General features: G+C 38.8%; 1 protein-coding gene across 1 annotated transcript in view; it reads right to left on the bottom strand.

The window, feature by feature from the left end:
* Positions 1-961: 961 nt before the first annotated feature.
* The window catches only part of HDAC9 (histone deacetylase 9), a 794698-nt gene continuing 777367 nt past the window's right edge, over positions 962-18292 (bottom strand). Inside the window, exon 25 of the mRNA XM_023544374.2 lies at positions 962-1275. Within this exon, the coding sequence (XP_023400142.2) occupies positions 977-1275 (299 nt within the window). The 3' untranslated portion in view covers positions 962-976. The remainder of the gene's footprint in view (positions 1276-18292) is intronic.

The raw sequence follows: 18292 nt of genomic DNA, 5'->3' as shown, positions 1-18292 counted from the left end.
AATAATTGCATAAAAATGAAACTTCTTATTCAGTGTATCTACTTCTCATGACCAAAACAAGATGTTAAATCCATTAAACTCTAAGGATCCAGTATAAGCAAGAAAGCTAGAACTGTTCAAATTTGTGCATTCTTGGGAAAATTGCCAACCTATGCACTAGTAGCAGGATCTGTGTAATTAATGGTGATGTTATTGATGGAGGGAGTCCTATTTCCTTCACAGAAGCAATTTAAGAGTGCAAGCTGGCAGGGCTTTAGCAAAAGCCTCACCTGCTTCGTTTTTAAATTGAGGAAACGTGACCTCAAAATCAGCCATAGAAAGCATCAATGTTAATGTACATTTGTAGTGGTGTTGGTCACAGCTGACTTAAAAGAAATCCTGGATGTAGTATTGTCTGTAGGATAGGATGAAGAACACCAAAATGCACAAACTGAGAGGTGTTACTTACAAAGAGAATAAGCAAACCTAATTGTAGGTTATTAACCCTTTTATTCCCACAAAGCTATATTTATATGAAGACCCATTAAAGCCAGACCCTTCTTATGATAAATGAAGCCAAATCAGATTCAGTTTCACATGATCCTTTATACATACTCCCTGTTCTCTTTGGAGGGCACTTCAGCCTTCATCCATTTTTTTGCGCCTCAAGGACTGTCATATGAGAAGTGTCTATGTATTTCGGCCATTCAGCTGACTGGTAATACCTCCAGCTTCTGCTCTCCTTTGTTCCCTTTTTTATATCAGTAATCTCAAAATCATGAGAGAAGAAAAAAGAACATCTGGAAAAATGGAGATAACTGGGGAAAGAAGTTAAGCCCCTACACAGCTCTTTCTATAATGATCTGGACTAAATTATCCAACAAGGAGTGATTTTTCTCACCATCCATCTTCTCCCTTCTAGTTCTCTGAGAACTGCAGCCATATGCTCCAGCCCTGTATTTCCTATGAAGGATGAAACAAATGAATGGTTGAGAGCCTACTTGTGCTGTGGCATCTGTGCCTTTGGAGAAGACAGGTGGTGGAAGTAGAGGAGACAGGTGAAGGGAAGGCAAGAAGGAAGTTCACAAGCTCTAATGGTGAACCTGGACGTTACTGACCAGAGTGATTCTCCCAGGCTGGATCCATACCTGCTGTCTTCCTGAGCAAAGGGCTGCTCCACATCCACTGTCAGGGAGGCCAGGGCAGAAACGGTCTCTGTCTCCTCTTGCAGCTGAGCCCCAGCCAGAGCACAACCCTTTGGCACAGCCACCATCCTCATCGACTTCCAGTACTTGCCTAGAAAAAACATGCATCATAAATTATGGGAATTTTAGCTAGAGCAGTAATAATAAGAATACTCCTATAGGTCCAACTTGGTGCCATAAAGTTAAAATTCACCATTTATACATAGTTGTAATTTGGTTTCTTAACTGTTATGATTAAGAATTTTTCTTGATCTGAGCATGCCAAGTTGTGAAGTGCTCATATTCCAAAGCCGAAGTCACACCCTTGCTCTGAAGGTAATAAATTGAGTAATAATTCATGGTCTAATGAACTCACTATCAGATGGATGGCTGTCTCTGCAACTAAATAAGCAAACTCTGGGCATCGCGCCCCTTGGGAAATCCTCAAGGGACTGGGAGGTAGAAGTAAGTCTCATGGAGAAAATGAATGAAATAGTAATGGTAAAAATTGCTACTTGAGACAGTAACTTTTTTTTTTTTTTAATGAAGTTATAATATTGAAGAAAAAGAAAAGCCCAGAAATGCCAGCATGAATCAAATGGTGACTTTGCCAGAACAATCAGGTTTGTTAGTCCTGGATGTTCTTTCTTCTTCAACCTCAGGGTGTGTACTAGAACAATAATTGATTTAAACTTTAATATATGCACTGGCTGATGTTTGAACCCTTCCATGGGTCAGAAGGATGTTTCTTTTTTTGAGGCAAGAAAGGAGAATGAGAGGAAAATGAGAGCTTATTTCACAAGAACATGCGAGTGGGATAAATATGAAAGGGCAGAGTCAATGGCCTTCTTGCAGCCCCTAAGCCATTTTTCATCAAGTGTTGAGTAGACCCATATCAAGAGCAGAAGAATCTCCCTAGGTGTTGACATGACTCACCAGGTGAGAACCATCTCAGCAGCCTGATCAATAAGGCAGGGACTTGGTATGTATAGTTTGCTTACTTCCAAAAAAATGTCCCACTATAGCAGAAAAGACAAATGAATAAACACTGAATTGAGAAGTACAATAACTAGGCTCTGGACCTACATCTGTCACTGATTCATGCCCCAGAGCGGATGACCATCTGAAACCCATGTGAAATTGTTCACTACAGATTAGTAAGTAAGCACAAGTAAGCCCGTACTTGCCTGGCTTACTGAGTTATCCGTCCCTCTCAGGGACTGAAATTTGAAAAGAGGCTTGGGAGAGAGATAAATGCCAGCCATACCTAGAAGCAGCATCTTTGATGTGCTGTAAAAAACGTGAAATTGTTCACTACGGATGATCTGTAAGCAAGGCAAATGCTATGCTTACCTTGCCTATTGGATAATCCGCCCCTGATCACCCCTATGGCCCTAGCAAGGCTCTCCAGGACTTTATATTTATGCCTCTCAATTCAGGCAGATGGACTGAATTGTCTCTTAAGTTCCTTTAAAGTCTAACTAAGAGTTCCTGATTGGCCTTTCTTTATCTTAATGCTTCACAAAGGAATGGATGTCATATTAGGCAGGAGACCCAGTCTACCCATCTACTCCCCATGCCAACTGCACCTTCTCACACATGTGTGACTTTTGTGACCACCTACTTAGACCAAAGTCTGAGAATCATAAAACTTTTAACTTAAACCAAACAATAGCAATTCGAACTGTTGAAATAATCTACACTTTTTTTTAAAGCTACGATTGTGCCAAATGTTGAGGACAAAAAGATGCTGTCCTGACACCAAGAAATTCATAGTCTAGTTGAGCAGGCCTCTTAGTTAACAATTATAACTCTGTGTGGAAAAGGTCCACTTGAGCCTTGAGAGGACTAAGTAGAACAATTACTCAAGCCTAGACATGGTGACAGCAAGGCAAGGGAAGACTTGCCAGAAAAGATAACAGGAGACAATTATTGACAACCATCAGAAGTTCCTCCAGCACTACCACTATCCCCACCCGTTGGCCATTGAGTTGATTCTGACTAATGGAGATCCCAAGTGTATCAGAGTAGAACTGTACTCCATACTACCTATTCCCCTGTTCTCTGCTTCCCTCTTTCTTGATTTAGTCCTCCTCTACTTTCCTCCCCTACACTTAAAAATATGTAAGTAGTCTCAATATGTGAAAATCTTGATTTAAAATAATTATACATATTACAAAAGAATTACATACAGTCTTCACTGTACCAAACAAATCACCCTTGGTAATAAGTTTTCACTGTTCCTTAAATAGCTGACTCAGTTAACCCACATTTTATTGACTTCATGGAGTGGGCCTATTGCAGAAAGTGAGACAGCATATTCAGACTAGTTCTTTCACTTACTCTTCGTTTCTCATAACTTTGTGCTATCACAAGTAGCTGGTTGCCATTTAAGTCGCTGATGGAGTTATCACAAAATTGGAGACAACTGCTTATTGAGGAGTTTGAATAAGAAGTCCACTGAAGATGTTACAAAGAAAGACCCCTAAACTAAAAGTCAAGATTTCCAGATTGGAGACCCCTTGCTAGTCCCAGAGAGGTCACTGGATCGCTCTGGCGCACAATTTCCACATTTATAAAATGATAGTGGTGGGCTCTTTCTGCTCTAATTCTCAATGATTATGGTTCTTTTAATTTTGCATTACATACCACTCTTGAACATTAAAATAAATTTGTTATAGCAAAGCTTTATTTTCTATGACTTAAAGATCCTTAAGAGATCAGCAAACACTTTTAAATAATATGGTGCATACAGAAAAACTAAGGGCTTTAATTAACAAGCACTGTACTTTCTCTTCAAGGAAAGAGCTCTTGGTCATGAACAAAACAAACATCTTTACTCACCAAACACAATCAGTACAGGCGGTATGAATCAATAAAAATCTTTCACCACAATCACTGACAATGATGCTTTAAATTCTGGCATATGTGTATGTGAGTAGTAAGATGGATTTTAAATAGCTGAGACCTTTTTGGACAAAATTTAATATGTATAAAATATACCAAAAAGTTAAGATTAAATGTTAGAAGTTTGGCTTTTATCCATGTGTATGATTCCTGACTCAGAAATGACACAAAATTTTGAAGTCAATATGGCCTCTGGCAAAGTCTATAAAAACAAGGGAATATTTTACATTAATAATGCATTTATAGACCACTATCTCTATTCATAAAGGAGAATAAATAATTAAAGTAGAAGTGAGTATTGTGTAGGCTATGCAATATGCAGCCAATTCAAACCCCATAATTTATGGTGTATATTTCCACATGATGGGTAGGATTTTTTTTTCCTTATAAAAACATGTGCAAAAAATCCTATCTGTTGGCATGGAAATAATATCCCCATTAGTGCATAAGACAAGTGAAACAAGGTTTACTGCTGAAGTTTTCAGGGGCTGCTATTCATAAAGTAAGATATTAGTAACTAGCCATCACTGGGTTGCTCTCCTATGGCAATAAAATGGCAAAAGAGAAGAGATCCATTAAAAACGGACACATATCTCCTCTTCAGTCATATCCTTTATCCTTATTCACTTTCCCACTGTGTAATCTTCACATTTTTCAGTGCTTTTTTTTTTAATGACTCTTTGAAGCCTTCCACATTGTCCCTTTTTGTTTTATATAGCAAAGGTAAAGCAAAGAGTGAATCTACAATAGAGGAGAAAAGTAAATAATGGAATGCAGACACTCAAGAGTTAGAAGTGGGACCCACAGCTGGGGTTTCACTGGGCCAGACAGGAGCCATAAGAGGACATCTTACCACGTAATCAGATTTCAGCATAACCCAGATTGTTCAGGGTGACGAATAATTTGGGAAAAGGAGGTAGGTGCTGACTATCCTTCTATCAAATAGATAACCCACCTATCAATATATCAAATTTACCATTTACCAATAATTTTACCAACCTAAGCTCTTTGCCACTTTGAGAATCTCCTAACCCTAGAAACATTCCTCTCCATCATCATTTTTGGGAGTCTTAGAGTCATTCCTTCTCATGTATTTTTTTTTTTAATTTCCTTGCCATTTGAATAGTATCCCCCCTCCCTAATACACATCATGTTCCCATAAGAAAAGAAACTGATACCCAAACCTCTTCCTATCACCTTTGATCCCAGAGATTTTTGAGACCCAGGGTTTAGAAGGAGCCCTGGTGGCACAGTGATCAGGAGCTCGACTGCTAATCAAAAGGTCAGCAGTTCGAATCCACCAGCCACTCCTTGGAAACCCTATGGGGCAGTTCTAATCTGTCCTATAGGGTCACTATGAGTTGGAATTGATACGACAGGAATAGGTTTGGTTTCGGTTGTTTGGAGTTTAGAAAGGGCCTAAGCTTATAATCTAGAGAGCTCAGAACTTTTTAATAGTTTTTAAAGCTACATTTTTGGCTACATGGAGAACAGTATTGAGATCTAAAACAAGTAGAAGTGCAAAAACACAACATGCATTGAAATTTGGTGTATATAAGTATTGACCACCCCCATGTGTCTGTCAGTTTGTCGCACTGTGGGGACTTGCGTGTTGCTGTGATGTTGGAAGCTATGTCACTGGTATTCAGATACCAGCAGTGTCACCCATGGAGGACAGGTTTCAGCTGAGCTTCCAGACTAAGAGAGACTAAGAAGAAGGACCCAGCAGTCTACTTCTGGAAACCAATAGCCAGTGAAAACCTTATGAATAGCAGTGGAACAGTGTCTGATACAGTGCTGGAAGATGAGTCCCCCAGGTTGGAAGGCACTCAAAAGATGGCTGGGGAAGAGCTGCCTCCTCAAAGTAGAGTTGACCTTAATGATATGGATGGAGTAAAGCTTTTGGGACCTTCATTTGCTGATGTGGCACGACTCAAAATGAGAAGAAACAGCTGCAAACATCCATTAATAATCAGAAACTGGAATGTATGAAGTATGAATCTAGGAAAATTGGAAATGGTCAAAAATGAAATGGAACACATAAACATCGATATCCTAGGCATTAGTGAGCCTAAATGGACTGGTATTGGCCATTTTGAATTGGACACTCATAGAGTCTACTATGCTGGGAATGACAACTCAAGGAGGGATGGTGTTGCATTCATCGTCAAAAAGAACATTTGAAGATCTATCCTGAAGTACAACGCTGTCAGTGATAGGATAATATCCATACACCTACAAAGAAGACCAGCTAATACGACTATTATTCAAATTTCCACACCAAACACTAGAGGCAAAGATGAAGAAAGAGAAGATTTTTATCAGCTGCTGCAGTCTGAAATTGATCGAACACACAATCAAGATGCATTGATAATTACTGGTGGTTGGAATGCGAAAGGTGGAAACAAAGAAGAAAGATCAGTAGTTGGAAAACATGGCTTTGGTGATAGAAACAATGCCAGAGATTGAATGATAGAATTTTGCAAGACCAAAGACTTCTTCATTACAAATACCTTCTTTCACCAACATAGACGGTGACTATACACATGGGCCTCACCAGATGGAACACACAGAAATCAAACTGGCTACATCTGTGGAAAGAGATGGTGGAAAAGCTCAATGTCATCAGTCAGAACAAGGCCAGGAGTGAACCGTGGAACAGACCATCAATTGCTCATATGCAAGTTCAAGCTGAAACTGAAGAAAATCAGAGCAAGTCCACTAGAGCCAAAATATGACCATGAGTATATCCCACCTGAACTTAGAGACCATCTGAAGAATAGATTTGAAGCACTGAAGACTAGTGACCAAAGACCAGACAAGTTGTGGAATGACATCAAGGACATCATCCATGAAGAAAGAAAGAGGTCATTGAAAAGACAGGAAAGAAAGAAAAGACCAAGATGGGTGCTCAAGCATGCAGCAACTAAAGCAAAAGGAAGAATTGATGAAGTAAAAGAACTGAACAGAAGATTTCAAAGGGCAGCTTGAGAAGACAAAGTAAAGTATTATAATGACATGTGCAAAGAGGTAGAGATAGAAAACCAAAAGGGAAGAATGTGCTTAGCATTTCTCAAGCTGAAAGAACTGAAGAAAAAATTCAAGCCTCGAGGCGCGATAGTGGAGGATTCTATGGGGAAAATATTAAACAAGCAGGAAGCATAAAAAGAAGATGGAAGGAATACACGGAGTCATTATACCAAAAAGAATTAGTCGATGTTCAACCATTTCAAGAGGTAGCATATGATCAGGAACCGATGGTACTGAAGGAAGAAGTCCAAGCTGCTCTGAAGGCATTAGCAAAAAACAAGGCTCCAGGAATTGACGGAATATAAATTGAGATGTTTCGACAAACAGATGCAGCGCTGGAGGTGCTCACTCATCTATGCCAAGAAATATGGAAGACAGCTTCCTGGAGAACTGACTGGAAGAGATCCATATTTATGCCTATTCCCAAGAAAGGTGATCCAACCGAATGTGGAAATTATAGAACAATATCGTTAATATCATACACAAGCAAAATTTTGTGGAAGATCATTCAAAAACGGCTGTAGCAGTGTATCGACAGGGAACTGCCAGAAATTCAGGCCAGTTTCAGAAGAGGACGTGGAACCAGGGATATCACTGCTAATGTCAGATGGATCCTGGCTGAAAGCAGAGAATACCAGAAAGATGTTTACCTGTGTTTTATGGACTATGCAAAGGCATTTGACTGTGTGGATCATAACAAATTATGGATAACATTGCAAAGAATGGGAATTCCAGAACACTTAATTGTGCTCATGAGGAGCCTTTACATAGATCAAGAGGCAGTTGTTCAGACAGAACAAGGGGAAACTGACTGGTTTAAAGTCAGGAAAAGCGTGCGTCAGGGTTGTATTCTTTCACCATACTTATTCAATCTGTATGCTGAGCAAATAATGCCAGAAGCTGGATCATATGAAGAAGAACGGGACATCAGGATTGGAGGAAGACTCATTAATAACCTGAATTATCCAGATGACACAACCTTCCTTGCTGAAAGTGAAAAGGACTTGAAGCACTTACTAATGAAAATCAAAGACCTCAGCCTTCGCTATGGATTGCACCTCAACATAAAGAAAACAAAAATCCTCACAACTGGACCAATGAGCAACATCATGATAAAATGGGAAAAGATTGAAGTTGGCATGGATTTCATTTTACTTGGATCCACAATCAACAGCCATGGAAGCAGCAGTCAAGAAATCAAAAGACGCACTGCATTGGGTAAATCTGCTACAAAGGACCTCTTTAAAGTGTTGAAGAGCAAAGATGTCACCTTGAAGACTAAGGTGCGCCTGACCCAAGCCATGGTATTTCCAATTGCATCATATGCATGTGAAAGCTGGACAATGAATAAGGAAGACTGAAGAAGAATTGATGCCTTTGAATTGTGGTGTTGGCAAAGAATATTGAATATACCATGGCGTGCTAAATGAATGAACAAATCCGTCTTAGAAGAAGTACAACCAGAATGCTTCTTAGAAGCAAGGATGGCGAGACTGCATCTTACATACTTTGGACGTGTTGTCACGGGGGATGAGTCCCTGGAGAAGGACATCGTGCTTGGCGAAGCACAGGGTCACTGGAAAAGAGGAAGACCCTCGACAGGTGGATTGACACAGTGGCTGCAACAATGAGCTCAAGCATAATAACGACTGTAAGGGTGGCGGAGGACTGGGCAGTGTTTCGTTCTGTTGTGCAAAGTAGTGACCAAAACGCTTTCATCCAAAGTGGGGCAATTTTGAGGGTAAAGTGGGAACTAAAAATAACAAAAATTGTATGTTATGGCAATATTTATTTATTTTAAATTGTGCTTTAAGTGAAAGTTTACAAATCAAGTCAGTCTCTCATACAAAAATTCATATACACTTTGCTGCAGTTGTTGTTGTTAGGTGCCATCGAGTCGGTTCTGACTCATAACGACCCTAAGCACAACAAAACTTTGACCCTAAGAGCAACACCACTTTCCTATATACTCCTAATTGGTCAACCCACCTGGAGCAAAGGAGAATGAAGAAGGAAGTGGTGTTGGTGAAGAATTCTGAGACAGCACACTCCTTCCCTCCACTCTCTCTTTTAGTGTCCATTTGGCCAGCTTCTTAGCCCCTCTGCCCTCTCATCTCCCCTCCAGACAGGAGATGCCAACATAATCTCATGTGTCTACTTGATCCAAGAAGTTCATTCTTCACCAGTATCATTTTCTATCCCATAGTCCAGTCCAGTCCAGTCCAATCCCTGTCTGAAGAGTTGGCTTCGGGAATGGTTCCTGTCTTGGGCTTACAGAAGGTCTGGGGACCATGACCACTAGGGTGCTTCTAGTCTCAGTCAGATCATTAAGTCTGTTCTTTTAACGAGAACTTGGGGTCTGCATCCTACTGCTCTTCTGCTCCCTCAGGGGTTCTCGTTGTGTTCCCTGTCAGGGCAGTCATTGCTTGTAGTCAGGCACCATCTAGTTCTTTTGGTCTCAGGCTAATGTAGTCTCTGGTTTATGTGTCCCTTTCTGTCTCTTGGGCTCATAATTACCTCGTGTCTTTGGTGTTCTTCATTCTCCTTTGCTCCAGGTGGGTTGAGACCAGTTGGTGCACCTCAGGTAGCCACTTGCTGCATTTAAGACCCCCGACACCGTTCTCCACAGTGGGATGCAGAATGTTTTCTTAATAGATTTTATTATGCCAATTGACTTAGATGTCCCCTGAAACCATGGTCCCCAGACCCCTGACCCTACTACGCTGGCCTTGGAAGCGTTCAGTTTATTCAGGAAACTTCTTTGCTTTTGGTTTAGTCCAGTTGTGCTGACCTCTCCTGTATTGTGTGTTGTCTTTCCCTTCACCTAAAACAGCTCTTAATTACATCTAATTAGTGAATACTTCTCTCCCTCCCTCCCTCCCTCCCTCCTTTCCCCCTCTCGTAACCATCAAAGAATATTTTCTTCTCTGTTTAAACTATTTCTCCAGTTCTTATAATAGTGGTCTTATACAATATTTGTCCTTTTGCAACTGACTAATTTCACTCAGCACAATGCCTTCCACATTCCTCCATGTTATGAAATGTTTCACAGATTCATCACTGTTCTTTATCGATGCATAGTATTCCAGTGTGTGAATATACCATATTTATCCATTCATCTGTTGATGGGCACCTTGGTTGATTCCATCTTTTTGCTATTGTAAACTGTGCTGCAGTGAGCATGGGTGTGCATATATCTGTTGGTGTAAAGGCTCTTATTTCTCTAGGATGTATTCCAAGGAGTGGGATCACTGGATTGTGTGGTAGTGCTATTGCTAGCTTTTTAAGGAAGCACCAACTCGATTTCCAAAGTGGTTGTACCATTTTACATTCCAATCAGCAGCATATATGTATTCCAGTCTCTCCACAACCTCTCCAAAATTTATTATTTTGTGCTTTTTGGATTAATACCAGCCTTGTCAGAGTGAGATGGAATCTCATTGTAGTTTTGATTTACATTTCTCTAAGGGCTAATGATCTGAGCATTTCTTGAATGTCTTCTTTAGTGAAGTGTCTGTTCATATCTTTTGCCCATTTTTTAATTGGGTTATTTGTCTTTCTGTAGTTGAGTTTTTGCAGTACCATGTAGATTTTAGAGATCATGTGCTGATTGGAAATGTCATAGACAAAAATTTTTTCCCAATCTGTAGGTAATCTTTCTACTTTTTTGGTGAAGTCTTTGGATGAGCATAGGTGTTTGATTTTTAGGAGCTCCTAGTTTTTTTAGTTATCTAGTTTCTTTTCTGCATTGTTAGTACTGTTTTGTATACTGTTTATGCCATGTATTAGGGCTCCTAACATTGTCCCTATTTTTTCTTCCATGATCTTTATTGTTTTAGATTTTATATTTAGGTCTTGGATCCATTTTGAGTTCGTTTTGTGCATAGTGTGAGGTATGGGTCTTGTTTCATTTTTTTGCAGATGGATATCCAGTTATGCCAGCATCATTTGTTAAAAAGACTGTCTTTCCCCCATTTAATTGATTTTGGGCCTTTGTCAAGTATCAACTGCTCATATATGGATGGATTTATGTCCGGATTCTCAATTCTGTTGCATGGGTCTACATATCTGTTGTTGTACCAGTACCAGGCTATTTTGACTACTGTGGTGGTATAATAGGTTCCAAAATCAGGTAGAGTGAGGCCTCCCACTTTGTTCTTCCCTTTCAGTAATGCTTTACTTATCCAGGGCCTTTTTCCCTTCCATATGAAGTTGATGATTTCTTTCTCCATCTTATTGAAAAATGCCATTGGAATTTGGATTGGAATTCCATTGTATCTCTAGATTGCTTTTGGTAGAATAGACATTTTTACAATAAGTCTTCCTATCCATGAGCAAGGTATGTTTTTCCACTTATGTAGGTCTCTTTTGGTTTCCTGCAGTAGTGTTTTGTAGTTTTCTTTGTATAAGTCTTTTACATCTCTGGTAAAATTTATTTCTAAGTATTTTATCTTTTGGGGGGCTACTGTAAATGGTATTGATTTCGTGATTTCCTCTTCAGTGTTCTTCTTGTTGGTGTAGAGGAATCCAACCAGTTTTTGTATGTTTATCTTGTATCCTGATATTCTGCTGAACTCTTCTATTAGTTTCAGTAGCTTTCTTGAGGGTTCTTTAGGGTTTTCTGTGTTTAAGATCATGTCATCTACAAATAGAGATACTTTTACTTCTTCCTTGCCAATCTGGATGCCCTTTTTTTCTTTATCTAGCCTAACTACTCTGGCTAGGACTTCCAGCACAATGTTGAATAAGAGTACTGATAAAGAGCATCCTTGTCTGGTTCCCGATCTCAAGGGGAATGCTTTCAGACTCTCACCATTTAGGATAATGTTGGCTATTGGCTTTGTATAAATGCCCTTTATTATGATGAGGAATTTTCCTTCTATTCCTATTTTGCTGAGAGTTTTTATCATGAATGGGTGTTGAACTTTGTTAAATGTCTTTTCTGCATCAATTGATAAAATCATGTGATTCTTGTCTTTTGTTTTATTTATATGATGGATTACAGTAATTGTTTTTCTAATGTTGAACCATCCCTGCATACCTGGTATGCATCCCACTTGGCCATGGCAGATTTTTTTTTTTTTGTTGTTATGTTGTTGAATTCTACTGGCTAGAATTTTGTTGAGGATTTTTGCATCTAAGTTCATGAGGGATATAGGTCTGTAATTTTCTTTTGTTGTGGTGTCTTTACCTGGTGCTGGTATCAGAGATATGCTGGCTTCCTAGAATGAGTTTGGGAGTATTTCGTCCTTTTCTATGCTCTGAAATAGCTATAGTAGTAGTGGTGGTAACTCTTCTCTGAAAGTTTGGTAGAACTCTGCAGTGAAGCCATCCGGGCAGGGCTTTTCTTTTTTGGGAGTTTTTTGATTACCTTTTCAATCTCTTCTTTTGATATGGGCCTATCGAGTTGTTCTACCTCTCTTTGTGTTAGTTTATGTAGGTAGTGTGTTTCTAGGAATTCGTCCATTTCTTCTACATTTTCAAATTTGTTAGAGTACAATTTTTCATAGTAATCTGATATGATTCTTTTAATTTCAGTTGAGTCTGTTTTAATATCGCCCATCTCATTTCTTATTTGGGTTATTTGCTTCCTCTCCTGTTTTTCTTTCGTCAGTTTGGCCAATGGTTTATCAATTTTGTTGAGTTTTTGAAAAAACCAGCTTTTGATCTTGTTAATTCTTTCAATTGTTTTCTATTTCATTTAGTTCAGCTCTAATTTTTATTATTTGTTTTCTTCTGTTGCCTGTGGGTTTCTTTTGTTGCTCCTTCTATTTGTTCAAGTTATAGGGATAACTCTTTGATTTTGGCCCTTTCTTCTTTTTGTATGTGTGCATTTATTGATATAAATTGACCTCTGAGCACTGCTTTCACTGCGTCTCAAAGGTTCTAATAGGAAGTGTTTTCATTCTCATTAGATTCTATGAATTTCTTTATTCCATCCTTAATGTCTTCTATAATCCAATCTTTTTTGAGCAGGGTATTGTTCAGTTTCCAAGTGTTTGATTTCTTTTCCCTGTTTTTCCTGTTATTGATTTCCACTTTTATGGCCTTATGGTCAGAGAAGATGCTTTGTAATATTTCAGTGTTTTGGATTCTGCTAAGGCTTGCTTTGTGACCTGATATGTGGTCTATTCTAGAGAATGTTCCATGTGCACTAGAAAAGAAAGTATACTTGGCTGCTGTTGGGTGGAGTGTTCTGTATATGTCTACGAGGTCAAGTTGGTTGATTGTGGCATTTAGATCTTCCGTGTCTTTATTGAGCTTCTTTCTGGATGTCCTGTCCTTTACCAAAAGTGGTGTGTTCAAGTCTCCTACTATAATTGTGGAGCTGTCTATCTCACTTTTCAATGCTGGTAAGAGTTTGTTTTATGTATCCTGCAGCCCTGTCTTTGGGCGCATATTTAATATGGTTATATCCTCCTGGTATATTGTCCCTTTAATCATTATATAGTGTCCTTCCTTATCCTTTGTGGTGGATTTAACTTTAAAGTCTGTTTTGTCAGAAATTAATATTGCCGCTCATGCTCTTTTTTGATTGTTGTTTGCTTGATGTATTTTTTTTTCTACATATGAGTTTTAGTTTGTGTCTCTAAGTCTAAGGTGTGTCTCTTGTAGGCAGCATATAGATGGATTGTGTTTTTTTATCCATTCTGCCACTCTCTGTCTCTTTATTGGTGCATTTAGTCCGTTTACATTCGGGGTAATTATGGATAGGTATGAATTTAGTGCTATCATTTTGATGTCTTTTTTGTGTGTCATTGACAGTTTCCTTTTCTCACTTAATTTTTTGTGCTGAGTAGTTTATATATTGTCTTTTCCTCATCTTTGTTTTTGTTGATTTTGTTTCTCCTGAGTCTGTATTTTTTGTTTTGACGTGTAGGATAGTTTGTCTCCTTTGTGGCTACCTTAATATTTACCCCTATTTTTCTAAACTTAAACCTAACTTTTGTTTCTTTGTATTGCTTTGTCTTCCTCTACATATGGAAGGTCTATGATTACATTTCTTAGTTCCTCTTTATTGTTTTAATGTTGTCTTCTTTTACCTAATAACATAGCTGTTTCCCTGTTTTGAGCATTTTTTTTATCTTGATTTATTTTTGTGATCTCCCTGTCTGGGTTGACATCTCATTGCTCTGTTCATTATTCTAGTCTTGGGTTGATGCCTTATATTATTGATTTTCTAACCAAAGAACTCCCTTTAGTATTTCTTATAGTTTTGGTTTGGTTTTTATGAAGTTTAATGTTTATCTGGAAATGTCCTAATTTCACCTTCATACTTGGGAGACAGTTTTGGTGGATATATGATTCTTGGCTGGCAATTTTTTTCCATCAATGCTTTATATAAGTCATCCCATTGCCTTCTTGGCTACATGGTTTCTGCCAAGTAGTCCGAGCTTATTCTTACCAACCTTCTTTGTAGGTGACTTTTCCTTTATCCCTAACTGCTCTTAAAATTCTCTCTTTATCTTTGTTTTTGGCAAGTTTGATTATAATATGTCTTGGCGAGTTTCTTTTTAAAATCTACCTTATACGGAGTTCGATGGGCATCGTGGATAGATATCTTCTCATCTTTCACGATATCAGGAAAGTTTTCTGCCAACAAATCTTCAACAATTCTCTCTGTATTTTCTGTTATCCCTTCCTGTTCTGGTATCACTTGTAGGTTATTTCTCTTGATAGAGTCCTACATGATTCTTAAGGTTTCTTCATTTTTTTTAATTCTTTGATCTTTCTTCAAATGTATTGGTGCTGCGTGCTTTATCTTTAAGTTCAGAAATTCTGCTTTCCACTTGCTCAATTCTGCCCCTCTGACTTTCTACTGAGTTGTCTACTCCTGTAATTTTTTTGTTAATCTTTTGAATTTCTGATTGCTGTACGTCTATGGATTTTTCCAGCTTTATTAAATTTTTCATTATGTTCCTGAATAATCTTTTTAATTTCTTCAGCTGCTTTATCTATGTGTTCCTTGGCTTGTTCTACATATTGCTTGAATTCTTTCCTAATGTCTTGAAGCGTTCTGTATTCTGCATCCGATAATTCCAGAAAAGCACTTTCATCTGGAAGATCCCTTGATTCTGAAGTGATCATGGTCTGTTTCTTTATGTGATTTGATATTGACTGCTGTCTCCGAGCCATCTATAAGTTATTGTATTAGTTTATTTTATGTTTGCTTACTGTATCCTAGCTTCTTGGTTTGTTTTGTTTTGATATGCCCAAATGGGTTGCTTGAGTGAGCTAGCTTGATTATTTTCACCTTTGAAGCTCTGACGTCCTGTCACCAGATGGCTAGAGCTGTTATCAGGTATTATCAGTCTGGGAGTCCATTCAATTTTCTTGTATGGATTCAGCTCAGGTGTCCAGGTAGCTGATCACCAAGTGTGTGGTACAGGTTCTGTCCTACAGTCTTAGAGGGGCAGGGGTGATTGGTGTAGGTACCAGCATCAGGTTGCAGCAGGAGTTCATGCTCTGAACAAGGCAGCACACTGAGAATCATCCCCAAAGTGTTGCTCAGGAAAGCATGTCCCTCTTCCCTGGAGTGTACAGGTGGGTGGGTTCTGCAGACAGACCACGGGTACCCAAAATTTTTTGGTTGTAAGGACTGGGAGGTACCAATTATCCTTGGACCGCTGTCACTGGTGGCTGGGTGACCTGAGTGGAGCCACCAGGCCTTAGGTCCCTGATATGGGTAGGTGAGGACCCTTTTTAATAGGCAAAGTGGTGTTAAACATTAAACACCCACCTCTCCACTGCACAGCTGAAACAGTTGTAGTCTGCCAACAAGGGCCTATTCTCGTGAAATAGGCCCATAGAAGTCCATGCAGGGGGGAAAGGTACTCAAAGTCCATGGACCATTTATGCCTGGACAGGAGCCGCTTCTGTCCTTAGCTCTCCAGATTAGTGGAGCTGGCAAATTATCTTTTCCCCCAACTGTGAATTTATTCTTTCTCCAAGGCCAGAAGGATGCCTCTAGGCACTCAGCAGGGCCTATCTCAGGCCCAGGGAAATCAACAGCCACTGAAGCCGGCTTGGATGTGGGGGGTGCGGTAAAATACATGCAAGTACTTAGCTTTTGCCAAGAGTGCCACTCTGTTCTTCTCTGGTTCCAGAGGTGTGAATAGGCTGTGTGGTTGGCTGCTTCTCCCTGTGGAAACTGCAGCCGAACGCTAGTACTAGCCTGCCACAGCCACTCCCAGGAAGGGTGCCTGAGGGCTCTCGGAGATTCAGGTCCGGTAACTCCTCTCTGCTCTGAACCGTCTCTTCCTCCCCTGCTGTGGAATTCATTTTCTATCTTTGCCTTTGATGTTCAGGGCTCCTAGCTTGTCATAAATATACTTGTTTCACTTGTTTTTTTTTGGTCTTTGTTGTAAGAGGGCTCTTCGGAAGTATCTGTCTATTCCACCATCTTGGCCCTGCCTCTTATTTACTGGTTTATATATGTGGACCTACAATATAGTCCTATTCAAAAATTATTTTCAAAACTGAAATTCTTTCTAAAAAATAAAAATAGCATAGTTCATCTTTTTCAAAGCACAATAATCAACTTTTTATATTGATTATCTGAATATTAAAAAGTAACATAAACCAGAATTATGGTTCTTGGTAAAAATTCATATACATATCAGTTTCTTGGTCATATCTCTCACTGATACAATATCACTGGTTTTCTCTGTGAAGAATGTATTTTTGTTTTGATGTGGTCTAAATATTTTAGATTTTCATAACGTTACCTGTAACCTTCTTCAAAATGGAATTTATGGTTAATAAAATTGAAATATGTGGCATTTCTAACTTACTCTTCTCAAGATATTACTATTTTTGGTGAGAAATACTGTCTCTATAAGTATGGTGGCACCCGGTAAGCTCAGAGCAATATCTGTTAATTGCAGAATACTTTCACTTCTAATTATTAAACACTGAAATGTATAAAACTTTCATCCCAAACATTTTCATGCCTTACTGTACTTTTTTGTCAGAATATTCTTCTTTGGTAAACATTTTTATAAGATAAACTTGTCAAAATTTGTCTCTATGACTTTTCAACATTTTACCAAACTTAGATACTGCAAAATATGACTTTCTCAATTTCATTTCCTTCCAGAACAGAATATAAATTTATCCAACTAAGAGTAGGAGTTTCATGAAAGATTCTATGCATGAATAAAGATCTTTCAAAGTCCAATTTTAGATTTTCAAAAGTAAATCTTCAGCATAGTTTGAGTGCTTATCCTTCAATTTATTCACTTATTTCCTTGCTCTTACAGGGATCAATTTAAGTGCTTTTCTTTTTGCAAGCATTTTTTTTTTTTTAAATAATTTCAATTCTTTGGAAACTTCAAAAGTTGATAATTTTTGCTCCTTTTCATGATTCTTTTTTTAAAATTTAATTTTATTGTGCTTTAGGTGAAAGTTTACAGTGCAAATTAGTTTCTCATTCAAAAACTTATACACAAATTTTCTTGTGACATTGGTTGCAGTCCCTGCAATGTGTCAGCACTCTCCCCATTTCCCTTTCCACCCCAGGTTCCCCATGTTCATTTGTCCAGTTTTCCTGTCCCTTCCTGCCTTCTTGTCATTGCATTTCAGCAGGTGTTGCTCAGTTGGTCTTGTATACTTAATTGGACTAAGAATCACATTCCCCACCCGTGTTATTTATTGTTTGTTTTATAGTGGTTAAGGAATCAGCTGCTAACCAAAAGGCTGGCAGTTTTAATCCACCAGCTGCTCCTTGGAAACCCTGTGGGGCAGTTCTAGTGTATCCTATAGGGTCGCTATGAGTCAGAATGGACTCAAAACAGCAAGGGTTTTGTTGTTTAATCTTTGGCTGAAAGATGGACTTCAGGAGTGACTTCAGTTCTGAATTAGCAGGGTGTATTTTTTTATGGGTGTCATATTCTAGGGTTCCTCCGGTCTCTGTCAGATGGGTAAGTCTGGTCTTTTTCTGTGAATTTGAATTTTGTTCTACATTTTTCTCCCATTCTTTCTGGGACACTCTATTGTGATCCCTGTCAGAGGGGTTGGTGATGGTAGCTGGACATCATCTAATTCTTCTGGGCTCAGGCTGGTGGAGACTGAGGTTCATATGGCCCATTAGTCCTTTGGACTAATATTTTCCTGGTGTCTTTGGTTTTTTCATTCTCCTTTGCTCCTGATGGGATGGGACCAATAAATGTATCTTGGGTGGCCTATCATAA

This window comes from Loxodonta africana, chromosome 8, assembly GCF_030014295.1.
Source record: "Loxodonta africana isolate mLoxAfr1 chromosome 8, mLoxAfr1.hap2, whole genome shotgun sequence".
Classification (NCBI taxonomy): domain Eukaryota; kingdom Metazoa; phylum Chordata; class Mammalia; order Proboscidea; family Elephantidae; genus Loxodonta; species Loxodonta africana.
Note: the sequence above shows the minus strand (reverse complement) of the source record. Positions and strands in the feature narration are given on the sequence as shown.